The sequence below is a fragment of the Actinia tenebrosa genome, unplaced genomic scaffold (assembly GCF_029948245.1).
Source record: "Actinia tenebrosa isolate PJP-AT-01 unplaced genomic scaffold, QUT_ActTen_1.0 PGA_scaffold2__45_contigs__length_23673736, whole genome shotgun sequence".
NCBI lineage: Eukaryota > Metazoa > Cnidaria > Anthozoa > Actiniaria > Actiniidae > Actinia > Actinia tenebrosa.
In genome coordinates, this window is record NW_028292579.1 from 8,994,312 (window position 1) to 9,016,305 (window position 21,994).

General features: G+C 43.7%; 1 protein-coding gene across 3 annotated transcripts in view; it reads left to right on the forward strand.

Moving 5' to 3' along the window:
• Positions 1–21,594, forward strand: part of LOC116286747 (uncharacterized) — a 69,693-nt gene extending 48,099 nt beyond the window's left edge. For all 3 annotated transcript variants that reach the window (XM_089034411.1, XM_089034413.1, XM_089034412.1), the window contains 8 exons: positions 14,244–14,369; positions 14,817–14,892; positions 16,701–16,801; positions 17,207–17,623; positions 18,396–18,509; positions 18,884–18,947; positions 20,260–20,355; positions 20,682–21,594. In XM_089034411.1, the coding sequence (XP_088890537.1) occupies positions 14,244–14,369; positions 14,817–14,892; positions 16,701–16,801; positions 17,207–17,623; positions 18,396–18,509; positions 18,884–18,947; positions 20,260–20,355; positions 20,682–20,906 (1,219 nt within the window). In that variant the 3' untranslated portion in view covers positions 20,907–21,594. The remainder of the gene's footprint in view (positions 1–14,243; positions 14,370–14,816; positions 14,893–16,700; positions 16,802–17,206; positions 17,624–18,395; positions 18,510–18,883; positions 18,948–20,259; positions 20,356–20,681) is intronic.
• Positions 21,595–21,994: the final 400 nt, after the last annotated feature.

A 21,994-nucleotide genomic window follows, 5' to 3' on the forward strand; every position in this document is an offset into this window, starting at 1 on the left:
TACCATCTTGGGTTGATGTCACGGGGATGTCCGTGAATTTAAACTACTCAGGAAAAAAATTGATATTATGCAGCATTTCTTTTGGGGCCGTTAGCAGCGCGAATGTAGGATTTCGTTTCTGTGACGACAATGGAGTATTACAGCCCATGCGCGCGAAGACAAACAACAGGGAGCCTACGCATTTCTCAGTAGAGCCGCCAACGAATAGCTCTGAGAATCTTTCCGTTTGGACTTTCCACATGGTTGCTGATTGCCACGGGAAGGTAAAGCTGCAGATAAGAGTAGATGACACCGCGAGTGTTTGTATGAATAGCATACATGACCAAAGGAATTACGTCTATAACCACATGACCATCAGCACTTTGACGGTGGTTAGTCTTTAGGAGGATCTTTGATCCTTGAAATATATGAACCCACACGTGAAGGAAACTTATTACGCCCATCTCGTAGATGAAGAGGAATATGACGACATCGCTTGGCATGACGTTGGACTGTGGGTTGAGGTTGGGGGAACTGCATTGGTCATTTGCACTATTAGCATTAATACAAATAAGCATGCAAACGTGGGGTTTAGGCTTATCGATGAGAATAATAAGCCCCTGCTTCCTTATCGAACTTCAACGAACACCAGGAAAGTTACCCATTTTTCGATGGAGCCCCACACTAGGTCCTCTGAAGACCTAACGCCAGTGACTTTTCATATGCTAGTCAATTGTAAATATGCTAAGCTACAAGTCACTTCTGATGACGGTGAGTTTAGGATAAATCGCATAGGTATCTGGCCTATTAATAGTGCAGCCTGGAATCATAAGCCCATTTCTACCATGAGTGTGTTGCCGTTGGTTCCAAATTACCAGGGCGGTGCTAACACCGTCTTTCATTATCCTCAAAGCAGGGCACCGCCCGATGAGAAGATCAAGCCTTCATCTTCTTCATGAGGACCACCCCAATAGCGACAACCAAGATCCAAATGTTGTTACCCACAAACTTCAACAGTTCTCCGCCGGCCCTAAGTGCCAAGGAAACAACCGAACCCAGCAGCCCAGGCAAACCGGCTGCCATCTTTTTTCCTAAGGCCGTCAGTCCATTGCCTAATTTTTTTACGCCTGCGCCTGTAGCCTTAAGCGCGGATAGGATAACTCCTACTACGCTCGAAATAGCAACCGCGAATGCCAGCGGAATACCATACTTCAAAAGGGCTCTTTTTACCTTTTCCTTGGTGGTAAGCCCCAATTCTCTTTCCAGGTTTTCCTTTTGCGCCTGTAATTCCGCAAGGCGTACCTCGAGGGCCTCCACTTCCTTTTGAGCTGCTTCCCTTTCCTCTTCGGGACGGGTTTGGTCGTTGATTATTTCCTGCTGCCGCCCTATTTGCCCCTCCAGGTCTTCGATGGCCTGATCTCTTTGCCGGATTTGTTCTTCCTTAGTGTTAATTTCGGCAACCAACTGCCGCCGTTCCTCTAAAGAGCCGGCTATGGTGATATGCAAGTTTTTAGCTTCTTCCTTGCTCATATCCAGGTCTTTTAGAGCAAGATTGAAGGCGTGTCGGGCTTGGTCTCTTTCGTCTAAAGCCGTTTCAGCTTCTCGCTTGAATTGCAGTATGACTTCGTTCTTGCCCTTGATTTCTTTCTTTTGAGCATCGGTTAGCTGCCGCATTTGTTTTTCGTACTTTGCTTCCTTTTCTTTCAACGTTTCTTGTAGTTTCTTGGCGCGTTTTTCTAACGCAACCTGTTCATTCAGGGCCTCCAACCTTTCTAACGCACTTCTGGTAGCCAGTTGAAAGCCTCTTAATCTTGCCACGTTAACCATGACCGAGCCATTTTCGTCGAAGAGGATTTGTGGTTTGGTCCAGCGGTTTTTGTCGGGATATCTCATGTCTTGGACGCTTATGAGGACTTTGTTTCCGCGTTCTGTGAGCCTTACGTCGTCGGCCTCGAAGTGGGAATAGCGCTGCGTTAGCTCTTGCGTTGCCCACTCTACGGTTTCCCGCGCGGTTGCTCCCTGCTCACCCATGTTTCGAAGTTCTATGTACTCGGGGGCGGACTTACCCGGGTTCTTTTCGTGCCACATGCGATTCAAGGAGGTCTTGAAGCTTTTCCACCTACTGCCGTACGTGTTTTCTAGAGCCATGTCGTAGATTAGGGGGTCGGTTTCCGCGCCTTTAGTCCATGCGTCGTATTCTTCGTCGTTAATGTCGACTTGACCTTCTTCGGTGGTGGGGTCAAAATCCGTTCCTTCTACTTCCATTATATATGATAAGCTCAAAGTTAAACCCCAACGTATTACCTAAGCAGGTTGGCGGACTGAAAGCAGAACGCACCTTTCACCGTGTCACCTTTACCCCCAGCAGCGCTAAGCCAGGGGAAACCCTGTACGTAGGCGTGCCCCGCCTAACGGATAACCTAGTCTTAGTTCCTGGCACCCTGGCGCTAAGGTTTGACCTAGCAATACAACCAAGCACTGCGGACGCGCGTCACGTTGTCAACGACCTTGGCCGCAACATTGTCTCAAAGATGCGGGTGAAGTTCGCAGGGGAATCCCTCTTGGACTTAAATAGGTACGATCTGTATACCACGTACAAAGACTTATGGTTGACTGCATTTGACCGCGCGCAAAGGATAGAGCAGGGAATCGCCAGTGATGCCATACGCAAGGTAAGAAGCGCAACCTCTGGCGCCTCAGGAGAAGACGAAATAAAGACAGCTTATGGCACTAAATATGTCGTTCCATTAGATTTCGAAGTTATCACGAACCACGGTGCATACTACCCAAGGCAGCTAAGCGAGCTGCAGTTCGAAGTAACCCTAGCAGACACTACGAACATCCTACAGGGAAAGGACGTAAGTTCCTCAGCCGTCCACCCATACTCCGTTACTAACTTAGAGCTGCAGTATGAAACGGTATACAGCGAAGACTTAGCCCGTAGCGCCGGTATGGAATACAGCTCCGGGAAGGCTTTCCTTTACGATCACGTCGTGATGTACAAGACGTTCAGCTTTACAAATAACGTCGAAGAGGTCATCAACCAAAGCATTAACCTTCCCAGGCGCAGCCTCACAGGGATAATGTTGCTGTTCGCAAAGACATACACGGCAGGATTGCGTGACTCTGAGGCGTTCTTTAATCCTAACATCACTAACGTAGGCGTTAGCATTAACGGAGTGCCTAATAAGGTTTACTCACAAGGGATAAAGCCCGCGGATATGTACCGGGAAGTCGCGCGTAAGTTTGGCGACCAAATTGGCCCAAAGGAATTCTTTAAGGATAAGTATGCGCTGTGGATCGACATGCGCACGACGAACGACGAAGACCTACATGGACAGGGATTGCGGCTGGTAAATACCCAGGACGGCATTACGTTGGAGATCAAGCGCACCAAAGACGCCAGCGACGCTACTAAGATCAACGCATATATCTTCGTAGTCTCAGACGCGCAACTGAGTGTAGAAATGAATCAGCTAAAAAGCGTTGCGTATTGATTCGCGTTCCTTGAGCCAAGCGAAAGGATAAAAAATATTCCTTAGGTATAATATGCTTCGCGTATTCGAAAACAACGAAACCAAACTGCAATGCATAGTGCAAGGCGATAAACTTTACTTCAAAGCGAAGGAGGTGGCGGCGGCGTTGGGTTACGTAAATTCCAGAAAAGCGGCGTCTGATCACGTATCAGAGGAAAACAGGGTAACTTTGAAGTCTTTAAAGGGTGTAACTCAGCGTGACACCCTTAACGCACAACCCAATGCCGTGTATTTGACGGAGGAAGGTCTTTACGAATTGATATTCGGATCTGAAAAGGCTGAAGCAAAAAAGTTCAGGAAATGGGTGTTGGGTGACGTTCTACCCACGCTAAGGAAGACAGGTAAATACGATATGGAGAAGCGATTCAATGGTTCAAATCCAATGGCATTTAAGATAGAAACGGAGGCAGACATACACGATAGAACCGTACACAGGGTGCGTAGGTTCTACTCGCACGTAATCATAGTTCCAGGTCTTGGAGAACTGCAGGACACCGCAAGTAAGCGCATTAAAAGCTGGCGGAAAGGCTACCAGGCAGGCCAACCCGATCTGCTGATCCTTAACAACCATAATAAATACAATGGATTATGCATAGAATTGAAGACACCCAAAGGCACCGGCGTATTGTCCGAGAAACAAAGGGTAATGTTGGAACGATATGAAGAAAATGGATATTTAACCATCGTAAGCAATGATTATGATCTACTTTGCAGGGAAATAGACGAATATGTTGCCGGTATTCGCATTCCTTGCCCTTGGTGCATTAAGGCATTCAAAGGTCAAGACACTTTAAGCACGCACCTTAAAATATTTCATAGGTATAATGATTCTTAAACAAACATACTGGCGAGATCTGCTGCAAGGCGTTTCATACCGAATAAAAAACTACGTCGCATTCGAAGACATCGACCGTTTGAGGTTGGTCTTAGAACGCGACGGTCAGGAATACAGCCTTTGGGCGCCTGACTGTGTGAGATACATACTGCAGGGTGAAGAATATACACACCTACGCAGTCATGGTAAGGTAAACGGCCGATGGAAGTTTGACATCGAACGTCGAGCGGAGGATAATCCGTTGTGCGACTAATCCTCTTCATGGGCGGATAAGTAGTCATCTGCTGTGTCTGCCCTCATTTTTTCCGCCATTTCATACGCTGATAAGGTAATAGTCACGCCTCCTAGGAACGCTGCGATGTAAGGTAACATTATACCTTAAGTAGATTCCACTCTTTTCTTACCAACAGATAATGATCTAAGGGCTTAGGGCCATCGTAAAGGCAGCACCAAATATGTTGGCCGCTACGTATACAGCCACATCGGTCGCAGATGCCATCCCAGTGTTCCCTATTCTCCCACCTTACACCCTCATAGTCGTCGAAGCATACGAAGTCTTCGTCGATCTCCTTCTTACGTCGCGTGAGCACCCGGCCGGTTTCAAGGGGGCAACATCGCTCTGCTAAATCGCCGTGGGTCTCGCAGACCACATCTGTGAGGTCATAGCGACGGCAGCGGTACTTATGCCAGTTTTCTTCGAAGAGGGGTTCATCGCATCGGCGGCAATGACCTTTAAGGCAGACTCTATGCTCGCGGTGATATCGTAGGGCCTGTACTGTGGACAGTTCCTTACCGCAGTCACCGCAAACAGTGCTGATGGTCTTCTGACAGACTTTCTTGGAAAGATGGTATTGCAGTCGCTGCTTGCTACTAAAAGCTCTATCACATTGCACGCACTTCATTATATATACCTTATTTTTTATTGTTAAATTGTTAAACCCTGTAAGAGGGTTTTAGGATAGGGTCTATTATTTCTTGTTATTTTGTTAAGCCCCCATTAAAAGATGAGGTATCATTCTTTCTCATCGTTGAAACCAGCAAAAAGATAATCATGTTAACCATTCTTCGATTACGATGATTTAACAAAATAACAATAAAAAATAGGTCCTTACTTGAGACCTCTTTGCAGCATTTAACAAAATAACAATAAAAAAGAAAGACCTATGCTAATTCCCCTTGCCGGGGCTTAGTAAGATCTTCTTTGCGACCTCTTACTCTTCTCGAGCGTCGTCTAAAGTCCTTTGTGCTTTAGTATCCGCGGGACACCAATGTCTAACGAAGTCTTCTTCAGAGAATACCTTATTACAGTGACGGCAGGTGTATTTTTTACACGGTTTGGGTATCGGTGTTTTGGGAGGGATTATGCAGTCAGCAGGTAGTTCGCACGTAATGCAGTCCATATATCTATGGGGGATATCGAATGAAGTCCTTAATGGACTCCTTAGCCCACGTCGCCATTGTCAAAAGCGCGCCAAACCGTTCCGCGCGCTTCAGACCACACATTTCATCGTACAATTCCTGTACGCGCTCTTTTAACCGGTCTATCTCTTCCCTTTGCATTTCTATGGTGTCTCTTTTATCCTTTGCGTCGGCGGTAATCCTTCTTACTGCTTCCACTGGTTCCATCTATATATGAACCCAGATCACATGCCTTGTAACGCTCTGATAGTAGGACCCACCGGCTGCGGAAAGACCCAGTTCATCGTGGAGCAGCTATTAGGACCCTTTAGATACCGCTTTGACTACATAGTGCTGCTTTGTCCCACCTACGTGAATAACCGCACCTGGGAAGGCATAGGAGTGAAAGACGACGACTTCTTCGTAGATATCTTAGATCCTAACGAGTTATCCAGCCATTTGAAGTTTTGGCACAAACAATTCCCTAAAGGTACACAGACGCTCCTCGTATTGGATGACATTGCCTGTGGGGACGACGTAAAAAGGCGCACCTCCGAATTAGTGAAGCTCGCCTTCAGCGGTAGACACGACAATATCAGCGTTTGGTTGCTCTCGCAGCAGCTTACCAGTGTCTCTAAGCCCTTTAGGGAAAACATAGGCTCTCTCGTAGTATTTTATACTCCAAGTAAGTCTGACCTGGAAACCATCTTAAGCGACTACGGCGGTGAGATATCCAAGGAACAGTTACACGAATACATGCGGCATTTAAAAACGCACCAACATTCCAAGATGATCTTCTCTTTGAGGTTTCCCTACACGGTTGGAATCTATGATTCCTAATGTATATGGACATTGAGCAGCTCTTAGATGAAGTCCCCACACAGTTAGATGAAAGTAACCTCAAGGAACAACTTAACATCCTTGTGTCTTCGGGGAAGTGCAAAGAAATGATAGGCAAGGAACTTACCCATGAGCAGGTTAATAAGCTGTCAGAAGAGGAGGTTAAGAAGTTCCATAAGAGGTACGAGGCCGCCCTTGCAAGTAAGACCACGGACGCCGTAGCAGACTCCGCCATCCGACTTGCGACTAAACTGCTTGGACTTGCGCTGCCCATAGACGACGTGGAGCAACTACGGAAGGACATAAGCGAGGACTATGTCATCGCTCAAGAACTTAAGATAACCTGTGGGTGGTTGTCTTTGAAGTGCGGTAAGTTAATGGCAGTCGCCTCTGCGGCTTTGCACGTAGCTCAGCATGTCGACTTGAAGGAGGTACTAGGTTCCTTAGGAACATCTTGGAAGGACTTCAAGAAGGACAGAGAAGTCGAAAAGGTCTTCCAGGCGGCACTTGCTGAGGTACCTGATCAAGCCGCCTCAAGTACCTAGTCAAGTCGTTGTCAAGTCACCTCAAGTACTTAGTCAAGTCGTCCTTAAGTCATTCTCAAGTACTTAGTCAAGTACTTAGTCAAGTCGTCCTTAAGTCATTCTCAAGTACTTAGTCAAGTCGTTGTCAAGTCATTGCCAAGTCATTGTCAAGTCGTCATCAAGTTACTTGTCAAGTCCTTCAAGTCCCTTAATATAAGATGAGTGACACCGAAGAACAACCACCCGTAGAAGATACCAAGATTACCAAGGCTAAATCTCCGGGCAGAGTCGCTGCCGGAAAGAAGCTCGCGGAGATGAATAAAAAGAACAAAGCAAAGAAGGAGGAAAAGGTGGAGGAAAGAGAAGAGGAATCCTTTATCAATCCTGGGTACGTCATTGGCGCGATAGGAATTGCTATAGCAGCAGGCAGCCTCTACTTACAATGGCGGGCTACGAAGCCAGAAGTAAAGTGGGAGGCCCCAACATATCGCGCACCTGTGGAGGTTAGAAAAAGCAAAATCCCTGAAATGGAGTAATAACCTTCTCGCTTTGTAATATAATGTCGACCGCGTTGTTGAAAACTGTTGAAGAGGCAGCTATCATTACTTCTATTGTTGCGGGTATTGGTTGGGTAGGTAAGAAAGTGCTCAAAGAAGACTTTACTGAAGACCCAAGCAAGAGCTTCGCTAATTTTGCTAAGATGACCGCTGCCGTAGGCGGGGCTATCATGGTAAAGGATTATCTACGGAAGGAAAAGTACCTACCTAATGTATAATGGTTAGCTTAGTCGCAGGTGGAGTCATTGCAGCTTTAGCATTTACAGGGGCTAATTATGGTGGTCAATATTTGGATAGATTAGTTAGAGGCGACAAAAGCGGTGCCGCCGAAAGAAAGAGACACGACTTAGCGCTGGAGAAATATCAGCGGGACGTGGCAGCTTGGAATGAAAAAAGACAAGCTTACAGGGATTGGTTGGATAAGAACTACCAAGACAAGATGCAGGCAGACAAGAACTTCGAAAACACAGACTACGCCTTCAAACTTTATGCGCAAGCACACCCCGACTTTAGAATGAAAAAGCCTCAGTTCAAGAATTACTACCAGCCTTCTAAGAAACAAAAAGACAATGAGCTGGTATTTGTAGGAGTCGCAGGGCTGGCCGGAGGCGTGGCTTTGGCGTATCTAATATAATGATCGTCTTTTTGGAAAGCGACAAGAATGACTTTACCACTTATCTGAATCCTCCCATCAAAGCCTGTAAGGTTCGGTTGGTTAGTTGCTCTTTGTACAATTCTTGGTATAATTTAATTAATGGCTTTGTCGTCGTGACTTCCGGCACCAAACCAAAAATACCAGATTCCCATTACACCCCCATAACACTGGCTAAGGAGCTAGCAAAGCATGGATATACTCTTACCACAGGATTGCCCCATGAAATGACATTCAAGAAAAATAATGGGAGCGCCAATCTAAAGGACAGTTCATTGGTAGAACTCCTGGGCCTTACTAGTACCACGATAAATAGCGGCAGTACATATGATGTGAAATGGAAAGTCGCATCCTCTTACGAAGTCTATTGTGACTTGGTTCATAGTTACAACAATGGAGAAAAGTCTTCTCTTATGTCCAAGTTTCTGCCCCAAGGTAATCCATTTGACCCAGTAGAATACACTCCCATTTCTTTGAGCTATGACTTATCTAATTTGGTAGAAAGCATAAACATCACCATTAAAGTGGACGGAAAGACGGTGGATTTTAACGGACGTAAGATCAATCTTGTTTTGGAATTCATATAATGGGCCGCGTAGAGGACAAACTCAAAAGGATTTACTATGGACCTGAAGGCTATTGGAAAGGAGCGTCAGCTATCAAGAAACTCGCGACCGCGGCCAGGGTATCAGACGAAACGGCTAAGAACTGGCTAAGAAAACAAACCCTCTGGCAGGTTTATCTTCCCGTGCCCAAGTACATTCCCAGGCCCAGCTTTACCGTAAATACCCCTAATGAAGTTCATCAGGCGGATTTGCTCTTCTTACCACATGACAAGGTGAGAAGAAAGACCTATAGGTACGCTTTGACCGTAGTTGATATCGCAAGCAGATACAAGGACGCCGAACCCATAATCAGCAAGGATTCTGGGGAAGTCGCAGAAGCCCTAGGTAGGATTTATAAGCGCGTCTTGAAATGGCCTAAGCTGCTGCAAGTGGATGCGGGGACAGAGTTCATGGGCGTGGTTACTAAGACCCTGAAAGACCACAGCACTAAGATTAGGAGAGCCGAAGCAGAGTACCACAGGGGTCAGAGCATCGTCGAAAGATTCAACAAGACCTTGGCCGAGCGCCTCTTTGGGTACCAGTATTGGAAAGAGCTGGAAGATCCCTCCAAACGCAACAGGGAATGGACTCAGAGGCTCCCCCAGGTTGTCGCGGCTTTAAATAACGAGGCGGCCAGGGCTACGGGAATGAAACCCAAGGATGCCATAAAAAAGAAACACGTGGAACACAAGTCCTTCATCAGAAGTTCGAGGGCGGTCTTCCCCCAGGAAAAAAGATTAGGCGATGTCACGGTTCGATATCTCTATGAGTCGGGTGAATTAGAAGGAGGATCCAAAAGAGCTACGGATCCTAATTGGTCTTTGGAAACTTATCAGATCCGAAGTGCGATAGCTAAGAAGGGCCAGCCCATCCTGTATTATCTTCATGATGGTCCCACGCGTGGGTTCGTCAAAGAAGAACTGCTTATCGTGTGATGTCCGAATGCTATCGTATGCACTCCGTCATCACACATCCATCGCTTACCGTCAAATGCAGACAGTGACACCTTCTCCTGCGTGACGTTATGTATCTGATGACCATAGCTGCGCAGGCTGTTCATCTTATGCCGCTGTTCCTTGCGTGTTCGTAATACGTTGAGGTAGGACTCGTGCGTAATGTCCTTCTTAACCACATACTTTTTTACGCCTTTAGCTTTCTTTTCTACGCCGTCTAACTTTAGCACGCTGTACATCTTTGGTTTCAGACCCACGTACTCTACTATGGGTTTTCCTAACATTTCGTCTTTCATCTTCCCAATTACCTTCTTATTCTTCGCAGAGTAAAGGAAGTGCTCCTTCGGGTAACCGCTGGTGTCGTACTCGTCTATGTCGGGGAGGCAGTCTTTGTAAACGTCTTCCGTTTGCACTTCTAGAATTAGGGAGTCGGTGTCTGTGTACAGGAGGCGACAGCGGTCTCCGTACTTTGGCTTAAGCTTATCGTAGTAGAACTCGTACATAAGCAGCTTCGATAGATCCAGCACCGTAAAGCCTGTGTAAACGGGCTTGTTTAGTAAGAGGTTTGCCCTTTTCATGTGAATCACGTAGAAGTTCAGCATTTCTACGTATCTAACGAAGCCTGGCTGTGACACGTATGCTTCTGCTTCCTCTTTGGTGCTGACTATTTTTACGCTTACGCGCTTGCGGATGTTCTCCATTGTCTTTCCGAACACGCTGTTGTTCATCAGTTTGAAGAGGTTTTTCTCGAAGTCATTTTTCGCTGCGGTACGCTTTTGCGTGTTAAAGTCAATGTAGGGGCGCATCCAGGGTTCCTGCGTGAATTTTAGGACTCTGTGGATCTTCTCTACGCGCATTCCGTGTCGCACGTAGAACTGCAGGTTGCGGTAATGTACCACATACTTCTTCTTATCCATCAGGTTCATAGTTAGTTTCCTGTACGGTTTGTAACCAGGGCACATTTGCTTTTGCAGCGGACTTAGCTGCTTAAATGGTATCTCTATCGCTTCTGGTGCTAAGGGGAACTCATTGTGTTCGTCGTGCAGGCGCTCTGGGTACTCCAGATCCACTTCTAAGACGTAACCCTTGTCTTCCTCCTTTCCTACCTGCATGTAGAAGTCTATCGGCTTCACTGGATCCCATTCGAAGTCTCTCACAGGTAGGTACTGTGACATTGCCCAACCATAAAGGTTATTCGCATCCAGGTAGTAAATGTATGTGGTTGGTTTCTCTGGGTCGTGCTCTACTAAGGGGTTGTTTGCGCGGGCGTAACGTCGGCTGGGTCCGCATACGCCGCCACGAATACCGTCTTCCATAAACCGATACATGTCGTACTCCGTTAGGAGATCCAACTGCGCATTTGTCTTCTTTAACAAAGCACTCCAGCTGAGCCCAGGAGCCGTGTAGAAATTAGCGGGATCCAATCCGTAATATTCCATAGCCATCTTTCTGAAGCTTTGGAAAACATCTGCAAGCAGCACTACGTCAGACCTTAGGTAGATGTCGTGGTAGTCACCCATGTTCTCACAGGAGTACTTTTCCCACACGTCTAACGCATGCTGGTACTCCTCATCCTTTATACCAGACTCGTTTAGGGTGCTGTAGAAGCGATCTTTGGGTGGTAGGGGTTCTTTGAATCGATCCCAGGAGTCCATGTATTCGTATGGGTAGACTCCTTTCCTTTCCGCGCCGTATTGACTGGAAATGGGAAAGTTGGTGTTATACTTTACGAGGTTTGCTAAGGAGTCCGCCATAAACTGCTGCGAATCTAAGAACTTTAGCTTACCCACAGTTACGGACATGTAGCGCTCTTTGTTGTTGGGTATGCATTTGACGTCGGAGCCGTCTGTTCCTTGTAGTAGCAAATGGGAGTCGTAACCGCGGAGGTTGTGAAAGAACACCGGAATCTCCATGTCTGGATTTACTTTGAAGTTTATATTGCATTTCCAATGAGCCGCTCCTCTGTATTTACCCGTGATGTGGCAGTGATCCCTAACCTTATCCACATAGAAATCCTCAACAAATGCTTTGTGGCAGTGAATGCAGTGCGTGGAGGGCTTTCCCGGCTTCTCACCTTTCTTAGCATACTTCCCGCATTTAAAATGAGCTTCTCCTAGATACTTTCCATCTTCATCCCACGCTTTCTTGGCTCGTCTTCCAAACTGAAGAAGCGTATGTTGACAAATGTGGCATTTTTTTGCCTTGTTAAAAGCCTCCTGGTTCTCTTTGGTAAATTCCATCTTCTTTGGACGTCTTAATTGTTCTCTAATCTCCCCCTCCTCTTCTCGCAATGCTTCTAGAAACTCATTAGCTGCGTTCTTACCTCGGTAAATCACAGGAGGGTTTGCTTTACCGTCTGATCTGACTACTATGTAACCAAAGGAGCAGATCTCGTGTAATCCTACCTTATTCGTGGCACCACGTTTCTGCTCTTCCTTAGTTATCAACGCTTCGAAGTCTGCATATATCACGTAAGGCACTTGCATCTGCTTTTGATGGTCTGCGTATGAAAGCTCTTTGTTGGTGGGTATCTGGATCCGTTGCGCCACTTCTTCGACTCCGCGGCAGATCTCATCGTGTTTCTTTAGGGCATTTAAGGATGTAAATGACAGCAAGCAGCAGTCACAGAAGTACTTTTTGCCTTTGTGCTTAGTATGTCTGTAGAATAGTCTGCTAATGTGTTTAACCCATGAGTAGTGTCCGCCGTGGTAGAATAAATGTACGCGCTCTCCTTTACTTTTTGACAGAACTAACGGTACTATCGTCTGCTCTCTGACTCCGTAAACGTTAATTGCTAGATCGTTTATTTCCTCAAATATGGGGATGTCTATCAACTGCATGGGAAATTCCACACCATCCCACTCTAAATCATCTGTGGGATACTTACTTGTCCTACAGGGATCCTTCTCTGCTGGATACAGTGCAGACCTGATTGCCCACATAAAGCATCGATTGTCTTCATTCTTCACGTTTACAATAGCCTTCTTCCTTTCTACCCACGTTGGTAGCGGTACGTAACTCCCCCCTCGTATGGGTACGTACCTAGCTATACTTATCTCTATTCCTTCAACCTCCTCTACTGTCCAACCCGATCCTTCTTTCGTGTAGTTAGACAGCGACTCCATTATTGCTTCTAAGGCTTCACTGAGTGACCTATCCAGATTCGTGGATTCTAATATCACTAACGACTTTGATCGCAACATTGCTGTCGTCATTACCTCGTCTTTTGACAAACTTACTTCTACCATTATGCTCGCTTTCAGGGCTCCTAATTCTTCTATACCTTTTCGGAGAGTCCTTTTAACCTTCCTTTCTGACTGACGCCAAAACTGTCTAACGTCAATCTCACCGTTACCGGGTATTGACACCGTGCTGAAGTTGCTTTGGGATTCCATCTATATAATAGGAAATATTTTATACCTAATACCAAGCACTTTTTAGGTCGTCGTAGTCGTACTCACAGTCCTGACAATGCCAAAACAATTTAACCTTAGTCTCAAACTTCTTACCACATCCACAATCATAACTGCTCATACACTTCGTCTTCATTTTCAAATGCTTTTTCAAATCCGCTTCTTTCTTAAAAGTTCTCTTACATTCTTCGCACTCCATATATAGACTAACATATTTAAGTGCGCTGTTGCCCTCAACCACACTTGGAGTGGGGGTCGTCCGTAGGTGGATTTTTGACGCGGGTCTTACCCCGTGTTGAGATTGCGCTGGAACCCCCATTCCCTATACTACTGAATTTGTAAGGGAATCCGAGAACGAACTTATTGGTGACCCTAACACAACCTAACACGTTTTGGGCTGACTCTCAAAAGGTGAATTTCAAGAGTAAACAATCCAGTTTCGCATTCGATGTATAGGGTTAGGGTTAGGGTTGACCACAAACACATTTGCACCGGTTTAGCCTCGTTTATAAGTCAGCTATTCACAGATACCATTAAAAGTCGGTGAGATTTAAAAAACCAATTGAATATGAAAAAGACAATTGCCATCAATACTTAGATTTTATACCTTTATGCTGATGAGCTGATGACATTATGAAAGTGGTCAGTTACTTTCACAATAACAATATAGAGCGTTGTCACTCACTTGACAAGGCAGCCATATTGGTGTACCAAACAATAGAAACTTTCTGCACAGTTTTTTGCATAAAAATAAGTTAAATTCCTCGAGGATAGAAAGTGTATTGTTTTGGAACACCAATATGGCTGCTGTGACGTCACGTGAAAACGCTCTACGGGTTTGCGACATGACGGAAGCCATGTTGGATGGCAGGAAAATACGATTAAAGGCATTGATAACGTGTCCGTTCAAAATATTGAACTTTACTAATTCTCAATTTGGTTTGATCGTAGAAACTGTGAAGCAGTTGATGAACACGGTGGAGTAAAGACCCTTTGTGGGCTGGTCTCCCACACAACCCAACAGAATGTCCTTGAGAGGACCACAAGGGCCCTTAGTGCTCTTGCTTCGACACCAAGGCAAGTTAACAAAACGAATCTTTGTTGAATAGAGGTTTTTAAGAACCATTTTTCAGCCCGTTTACACCAGCAATTTTATAGCGCGAGTTTCGCAATGATTAATCTCAACGTTGATTTTAGGCACGACAGAACGCTGCCAAGTTGACTGAATTAGAACATGTTAATTTTCAAGTTCAAATAGTTGCACTATATTTCGAGCATTATTGAATTTACAGTGACTGCGATCTGTCGCTGTAACATCGCCGGGCGTTTACACCTGGGATTTGGGTTGCGATAAAACCCCAATTGAAATCACCGCTCAAGTCGCGCGACAACATTGCTTGTCTAGACGGGCCTTTAGAATCCATTGGTAGATAGCGTGCCAAAAATATTTTAACCAATGCGCTTGTCTTTCTGTCTGTCTGTCTGACTGACTGACTTTCTGTCTGTCTGTTTGTCCGTCCATAGTAATCGTAATCTGATTCGTCAACATGGCGGACTGAAAGGTATTTGTCGAAGGATTCAAGACAACCCTGAAGAAACTGTAAGTTTGTTTCAAACGTTTTTTCGTTTTTTTAGATGAATATTTTTCTCTCTTTATATTTTTCGGTGATGAACTTTGAATCACAAACTGTCTTCAGCTACATGTGTAATCTTTGTGTTAAGGGTTGTAGTACCGACTTGCCTCTCCTCTGGGATCTCGGATTTTAATTCCTGGACTTGGCATCACTGATATGTGAGCAGAATATATTGGGTCTCTCCCTTGATTCGAGGGTTATTCTCCTGGGTTCTCCAGTTTTCATCCATCTGCGAAATCCTATATTCTAAAAGATAAAAACCATTTTGATCTGCGAGTTAGCTATAGCTGCCCTGATTTAGATGGGCCCAGAGGTTGTTTCAGGGTTCAATCTGTGAGTTAGCCATGCCCTGACTTAGATCAGCCCAGAGGTTGTTTCAGGGTTGGATCTGTGAGTTAGCCATGCCCTGACTTAGATCAGCCCAGTGGTTGTTTCAGGGTTCGATCTGTGAGTTAACCATTCCATGACTTAGATCAGCCCAAAGCTTGTTTTCAGGGTTTGATCTGCGAGTTACCCGTGCCCTGACATACATCCTTCGAGAGGTTTTTTCAGGGTATCGATAAACGCAGTGTGGGTGAGAAGAGAAGACAGCTCTCAGTAATCGGATACTTTTCAAACAACACAATTTTCTTTGAAGATATAACTAGCTAAAAACTAGTGTGAGCTGCGTCGGTGTTTCTAATGAAACAGTAATGATGAAAAGGTAAATTATACACCGTGAAAAGATGAAAAAACTTACTGACGTTTCGGACGCTAGTCCTTCGTCGGAGTAAAAGAGAAAGAAGTGGTGGAAAGGAGTGTATATATGATAGAATAAGACAAAAGAAACCAATGAGAGCAAGGTAGGCAAGGAAACAAAAACAAACAATCAAAAGACAAAAGAAAAGGTTAGTTGAAAGTAAAGCGTTCATTAATCCCGTTGGGACTAAGAGTGCCCAATAGGTGAATAAGCCGCATTTCTTTGGTCTTGCGACAATCATTGTTGCCGTTAATCAAAGAAAGACCGAAAACAATGAAGTCAGAAAGAGAATGGTTAGCTAGATTAAAATGGCGGGAAACTGGTTTGGTGGGATCGTTATTGCGAATATCATAAAGATGATTGCAAATGCGATCACCAAGACGGCGGCCAATCTCGCCCACATACAAAAGATTACAGCGGGTTTATTTAATACAATATACAACATTAGAAGTGGTACAAACAAAATGGTCAGTGATTTTAACAGTGGATTTAGGACCGACAACAGAAGTGTGAGAGGCTATGTGAGGAAAAGTATAACAACGTTTATGAGAACAGCGAAAAGTACCAGGTTCTTTGTTAAAGGGAAGAACTCCCTTGACCAAGAAAGAACGAAGATTACGATCACGTTTATAAGAAAAAAGAAGGCGGTTGTTGAAAATAGCAGAAGTGCGAGTATCAGAGTCAAGCAGAGAAAAGTTGCGGTTAACAATAGGTTTAATGGAAATGTTAATAGGATGATACGTAAGAGTGAAAGGAATGCGATCATTAGGGGGACGAGTGTGAGGAGTGAGAGCAGTGGTACGATCAATAGTAGAAACTTTACGAATGGCGCGATCAATAACATGAGCAGGATAATTACGCTTAAGGAAGAAGGAACGCATCTCAGAACATTTAACACAAAAATCAAGATCTTTCTACCACTTCTTTCTCTTTTACTCCAACGAAGGACTGGCGTCCGAAATGTCAGTAAGTTTTTTCATCTTTTCACGTTGTATAATTTACCTTTTCATCATTACAATTCTCTTTGGTTCACAGTATCTCAGGACTGCAACGGGGACGCTGAAAGTACTCGTTAGCAATAACCAACACAATAAAGAGGTGATGCGAGATATGGGCATGATTCACACACTACAAAAGTAAGTATGTTATATACTTATTATAGAGTAGTCTCCTACTCAGCCGCTATTAGTGTCGTCACGCAACGCTTAGGGGGGTGAGCGTGGCGTGACGACACTAAAAGCGGCCTAGTAGGAGACTAATTATGGGGAAGCACGGGTGAATGTGAGTAGAGTTGCTTGCTGGTTCTCTCCGGGTTTTCCGGTTATCCTCCCTCCGCAAAAATCAACTCCTTAATTCCAATTCGATCATGAAACGAAGACCACGAATTTGTTAGCCACCGGCTATTAAGTATTATTCTCGTGAAAAACGAGGACGGTTTTTTTCAATAAAAATAAGTCGCTGAAAACCAGCAATGCTGAATTTGCTGAGGATCATGGAAAACATTTCATAAGAAACAAGTTTTTTAAATGTTTTTCCTTCAGACTGACAACATCGTCTCAGTTCAGTTCCATCACACGTCGTCTGTGTTCAGATTTACTCCAGAGATTAATAGGTTGGGCAGCAGTTGGCTTTGACGTTGGTTTGTCTCCCGACAAAGCACCTACTACACTCCACTACCCCTCCCCACAGGCAACAAATGGAACCATGGAAACGAGGACTGACATTACAAGACTTCAGCTCAGTAATGGGGTTGATAATGATGTAGACGATATGCCGCATCTTGAGGGGTCAGACGACGAGGAGCTTGAAGAGATACCTCAAGTCAATGAAGAAAAGGCTGGAAGTACACATGATAGAGCAAAGATATTCTCGAAACAGAAAATAACGCCTTCGATGCCACAGCTTTTAAATCAAAGTAGAGAAGACACCCGTTTAGCAGATGAAAACGATAACAAGAGGTAATAGAGAGTTTTAGATCTACGTTCACGGCAAACGTGAAACGTCAGACGACCAGTAAAAAATTCTTTTAAATTACTGAAAAAGAATCACAAAAAAGACCAAGTAGTAGAAAAAGAAAAGAATATTCGCGCTTGGTAAGAAGGTTTGTAAAAGGTAAAGTAAAGTACAGGAAAACTATGAAAACGTGCTCACGTTTGCCGTTTGCGGGGAGAAAAAAAAGTCAATCTAAAACTCTCTAATTTCGAGTCCCTTACGCGAAAGTAAGCGAAAGCCGGGTCTATAACTTTTCAATTCCGCCATACTTCATTCCATGTATTTCGCCATTTTGCTATCCTACTCTTTCCTATCATTAAATTACCCCACCCAAGAGCGGATCCAGAAGAGGGGTCCAGGGGGTCCGGACCCCCACCCCCTCCTCAGACCCCTTTACGAAATATATAAATATATAAATATATTACAGAGAATCTTTATACTATGATATCGTAAACTTTTCTATTGAATGTTTTGACTTTTATTTAAGTTCATAAATTGAAAGCCAAATTACGCTGTCTTTTATACCAGTAGTAACACATACACAAGTGTTACGACTGGTATAGTGTATGTGTGACGTCAAACATGATGTCACTTATTGAGTGTAGGTTTTGGATACCCCCCCCCCCCCACCCCCCCTCAAAAAAATCCTTGATCCGCCCTTGCCTAGTCCACATTTCACTTTGCCTCGCATCCTCAGATCAGAATGACCATACTTGACTTTCCTCTTTCCTCCCGTAGATACAACCCCTTCACATTCTGGTCACAGACTAAGGATTTGGTTCGAGTAGCTGTTCGTTTACGAGGAGTAACAAAACACCAAACTGAAATACAAAAAAAGAAACTACTGTTCAGGTAAAACAAAAAAGTGTGTGGCAATCATCGATAGTTCTGTAATATCAATATTCAAACAGTTCCCTGTAAAAGTAAATTGCTTGGTATCAGTCAGCTAAATGAATCTCATTAACAGCCTGCAATGACAGGCAAACACTGCTCGTCATGTGCTATCAATCAGAGTTGATTGCTTGGAATCAATCATCTGAATGAATGTAATGGATCTCAATACCAGACTACAATGTCAGGCAAACACTGCCCATTGTGCTATCAACCAGAGAGTAAAAGAGTATTCTATTGCTTGGTATCGATCATCTGAATGAATCTCATTAATCTCCAACTATGATAGACAAAGATCTAGCTGTTTTTTCCATAATATATGCATTCTGATTTAGCACAAGGATGCAAGGCAAGAACTACTCTTTGGATCTGGAGCTGTATGATTCTGTGATCACAGAGGTACGTCATCGTTTATGTTTAAAGCAGTGAACAAAGAAAAATACAATACAGCGCTTTCTAGTAGGTTTACCTACGATGACGATTTGTTTTGGTTGTTATTTAACAAGAAATCACTTGAGCAATAGACCAAATTCAAAACTCGCACCGATGTGAGGCTTAAGTTGTGAACAAAGGGATCTGGCGTGACTCAAAGTAATCTGGCGTGATTCAAAAGTCACAACTTAAGCCTCACATCGGTGCGAGTTTTGAATGTGGTCTATCCAACCATTCGCCGTCGCGACGAAGTAGGTTTTGGTGGACGTCAATCATTGCGTTCCCATGACATTCCATAGGCACGTGCCCTTGAGAATTTTGTATTTCCTGCTATAGGACGTTTGCACGATGGCGACATTGACCTCTACTACCCTTTCTTTTGCTCAGCTAATTAGCACCAATGTTGTGTTACTATTCTCATGAGGGAATACAAATAGCATCTTGGTAGAGGGAGTCAAAGGACGCCATTATGCAATCGTCCTATTGCAATAACAGTTGTACAGTTGAGCCTGCAATGAGATGTTCTTTTGTTTTAAGTATCATACAAGTGAGACTATCGGACCTATACAATACTTGTTGTCTCATTTGCGTCTCATTTGCACGTATCTAAGGTTAAGGAAAACAGTGGGTCGAGTTGGTATTGCAGTGTATTGTGGGACTGTTTTAGAGGACAAAATAGACGTCATCTTGGAAACATGTCTCCTAATACTCCCATTTCGAGTTCGCCTCTGCTAAGCCTAGCCTCGATTGTCTACAAATGTGTTCTTTTCTTTTATTAAGGTCCATTTTATAGTAAGGAATGTACGCACTACAGAACAATACGTGATAATTAAAATGCCACGGGTTTTGGTTGAATAGCTGAATATTATAACACACAGACAAGACTAAGACTGAGCAAAGAGAATTCGAAACTGGAGTATATAGTCCCACAATGCACTGTAATGCCAACTCGACCCAGTTCCCCCTTAATCTTGGAACGGCTAATGCCGACGTGCTTATGAGCGGTAAAGACACCATTCAGTCCTGCTACGTTGCGAGTAGAGACTCAAATATAAACCTTTGCTAGCAGGATATTTGAAAAGCTTTCACGATTACGGATTATTTGTTTTCATGGTTATAAGAATAACTATCATTAAGAAGGCCGATTATTAATCGATTAGTTATTAACTAATTATCAAACAACCTAAGGGATTTACAGATGGGACTTTAGTAGGGTATTGTATTGTATCGTAATACATTAAAAGTAACCCTGAACTGAAAGAGTTTTGGGTTTTCGTAGGAAAGTAAGGTTGAAGTCAAGGGAGATGAAGTGTTGATTTTACTCAAGAAAACCAAAAAGACAAGCTGGCCACGATTACTGAAAACCAAAGATAAGGTAATTATACGAGTAGGCTTCTCTGGTTGAAAAAGGTAAAAGTTTCAAAAAACTAAAAAAGTCCCGACGTTACGATCTATGAATCGATCCTCTTCAGGGGAAAGAAAAGAAATTATGCCAAGTACTGAGCGAGTTAATTTGCATCAGTGTCCTTTTTTTTCTTTCTGTCTTGAATTACGATTCCTTTCTTACTTCATTCTTTCCACTCCCTTTCCTTCCTTCCTTCCTTCCTTCCTTCCTTCCTTCCTTCCTTCCATTCTCTTCCTCGATTTTTTTCTTCCTTTCTTTCTTTTTCTTGATAAATCTTCATTAATTTTTCCTCACAGTTTGCCTTCCTCAAAATCGACCTTGATCGTTGGGAATGGTCCACGTCAGAAGACGAAGATGACACAGCAATGGATGACCAAAACCAAGAAGCACCAAAAACACCAAGCCAAGACAAGAAAAGCCACAAACAAGCCATTGTACCCGAGATGGACACCAGTGATTCAAGCAGCTCGGATTCTGAAGATGAAGACATGGACTATAGAGATTTTTTGAGTTTTGATTGACAGTAACCAATAGAGGCTTTGCACCATCACGTGGTGGCAGCCATGACAGGAGGCACAACAATAGAGTTTTTCCCCCCTGGGAAACTGAATTCTTTCTCATGTAAAGCAAACTAGACCAGATTCAATTGTTCCTGCCTCCTGCCATGGCTGCCATCACATAATGGTGCAAAGCCTCCATACCAACAAGAATGTCAAGCAACTATAAGAAAAGTTACAAACCATCTATTGTATCTTGGACAGACATCTGTCCATTGGTTCAGGCAGCTCTAAATTGGAAGATGAACTAGTCTAGTAGTATTTAAGAGATCTGTTGAGGGATTTAGAAAACCAGTATGACCAAGAATGCTATATACAAGGTATTCTACTTGAGATGGACACAAGATCTGTTGAGTTCTTGATTGATAAAATCGTTCAAGAGATATATCTCTACATCTAAAACTACACGGAAAACGGAACGTATTATTGATTCTCTTAGGACAATCTGCAAAGAATATTTCTTTTTTAGACTTTTTTGCATGCATCTATATATTTGACCGACTAGTTGGATTGAACTAAAAACAATTTGTCCTCTCGCCCTCATGGTCTACCAGTCAACAGCCCATTCGGACTCGAGGACTAATTGCTAAATAATTAGCGTTTTCTAGTTATATTGTTATAAATACTTGTTAAATATGAACCTATCAGTTTACTTTCGTCACTTTCTCATTATTTCGAGGCTACTCTTTCCACGCTAGACATCAATTTAACAAGAAAAAAATAGAAAACTGAAATTCCCGTTTAAAATTGTTGCGTTTTGTTTATGCGTTTACCTTTTTAAGGCCCGATTAATACTGAGTTACGGTTACTACCATTATACATCTAAAAAGAAGGCTTCCACCGTATGCATCAATAGAAAATGAGAGCGAGTACATTATATTTGGCAACAGGCCATGTTGCTTGACCCAAATACTATTTTGGCACAGGTAGCCCAAGCTTGGTTTCTGTGGTGTCATATTATAAGGAAATGTTTCGGGATTCTTCAAAAATTTCAATAAAATCATTGAAACGTAAAATAAAGAAATTTTCTTACTGGTGGGGGAAAAAATCTT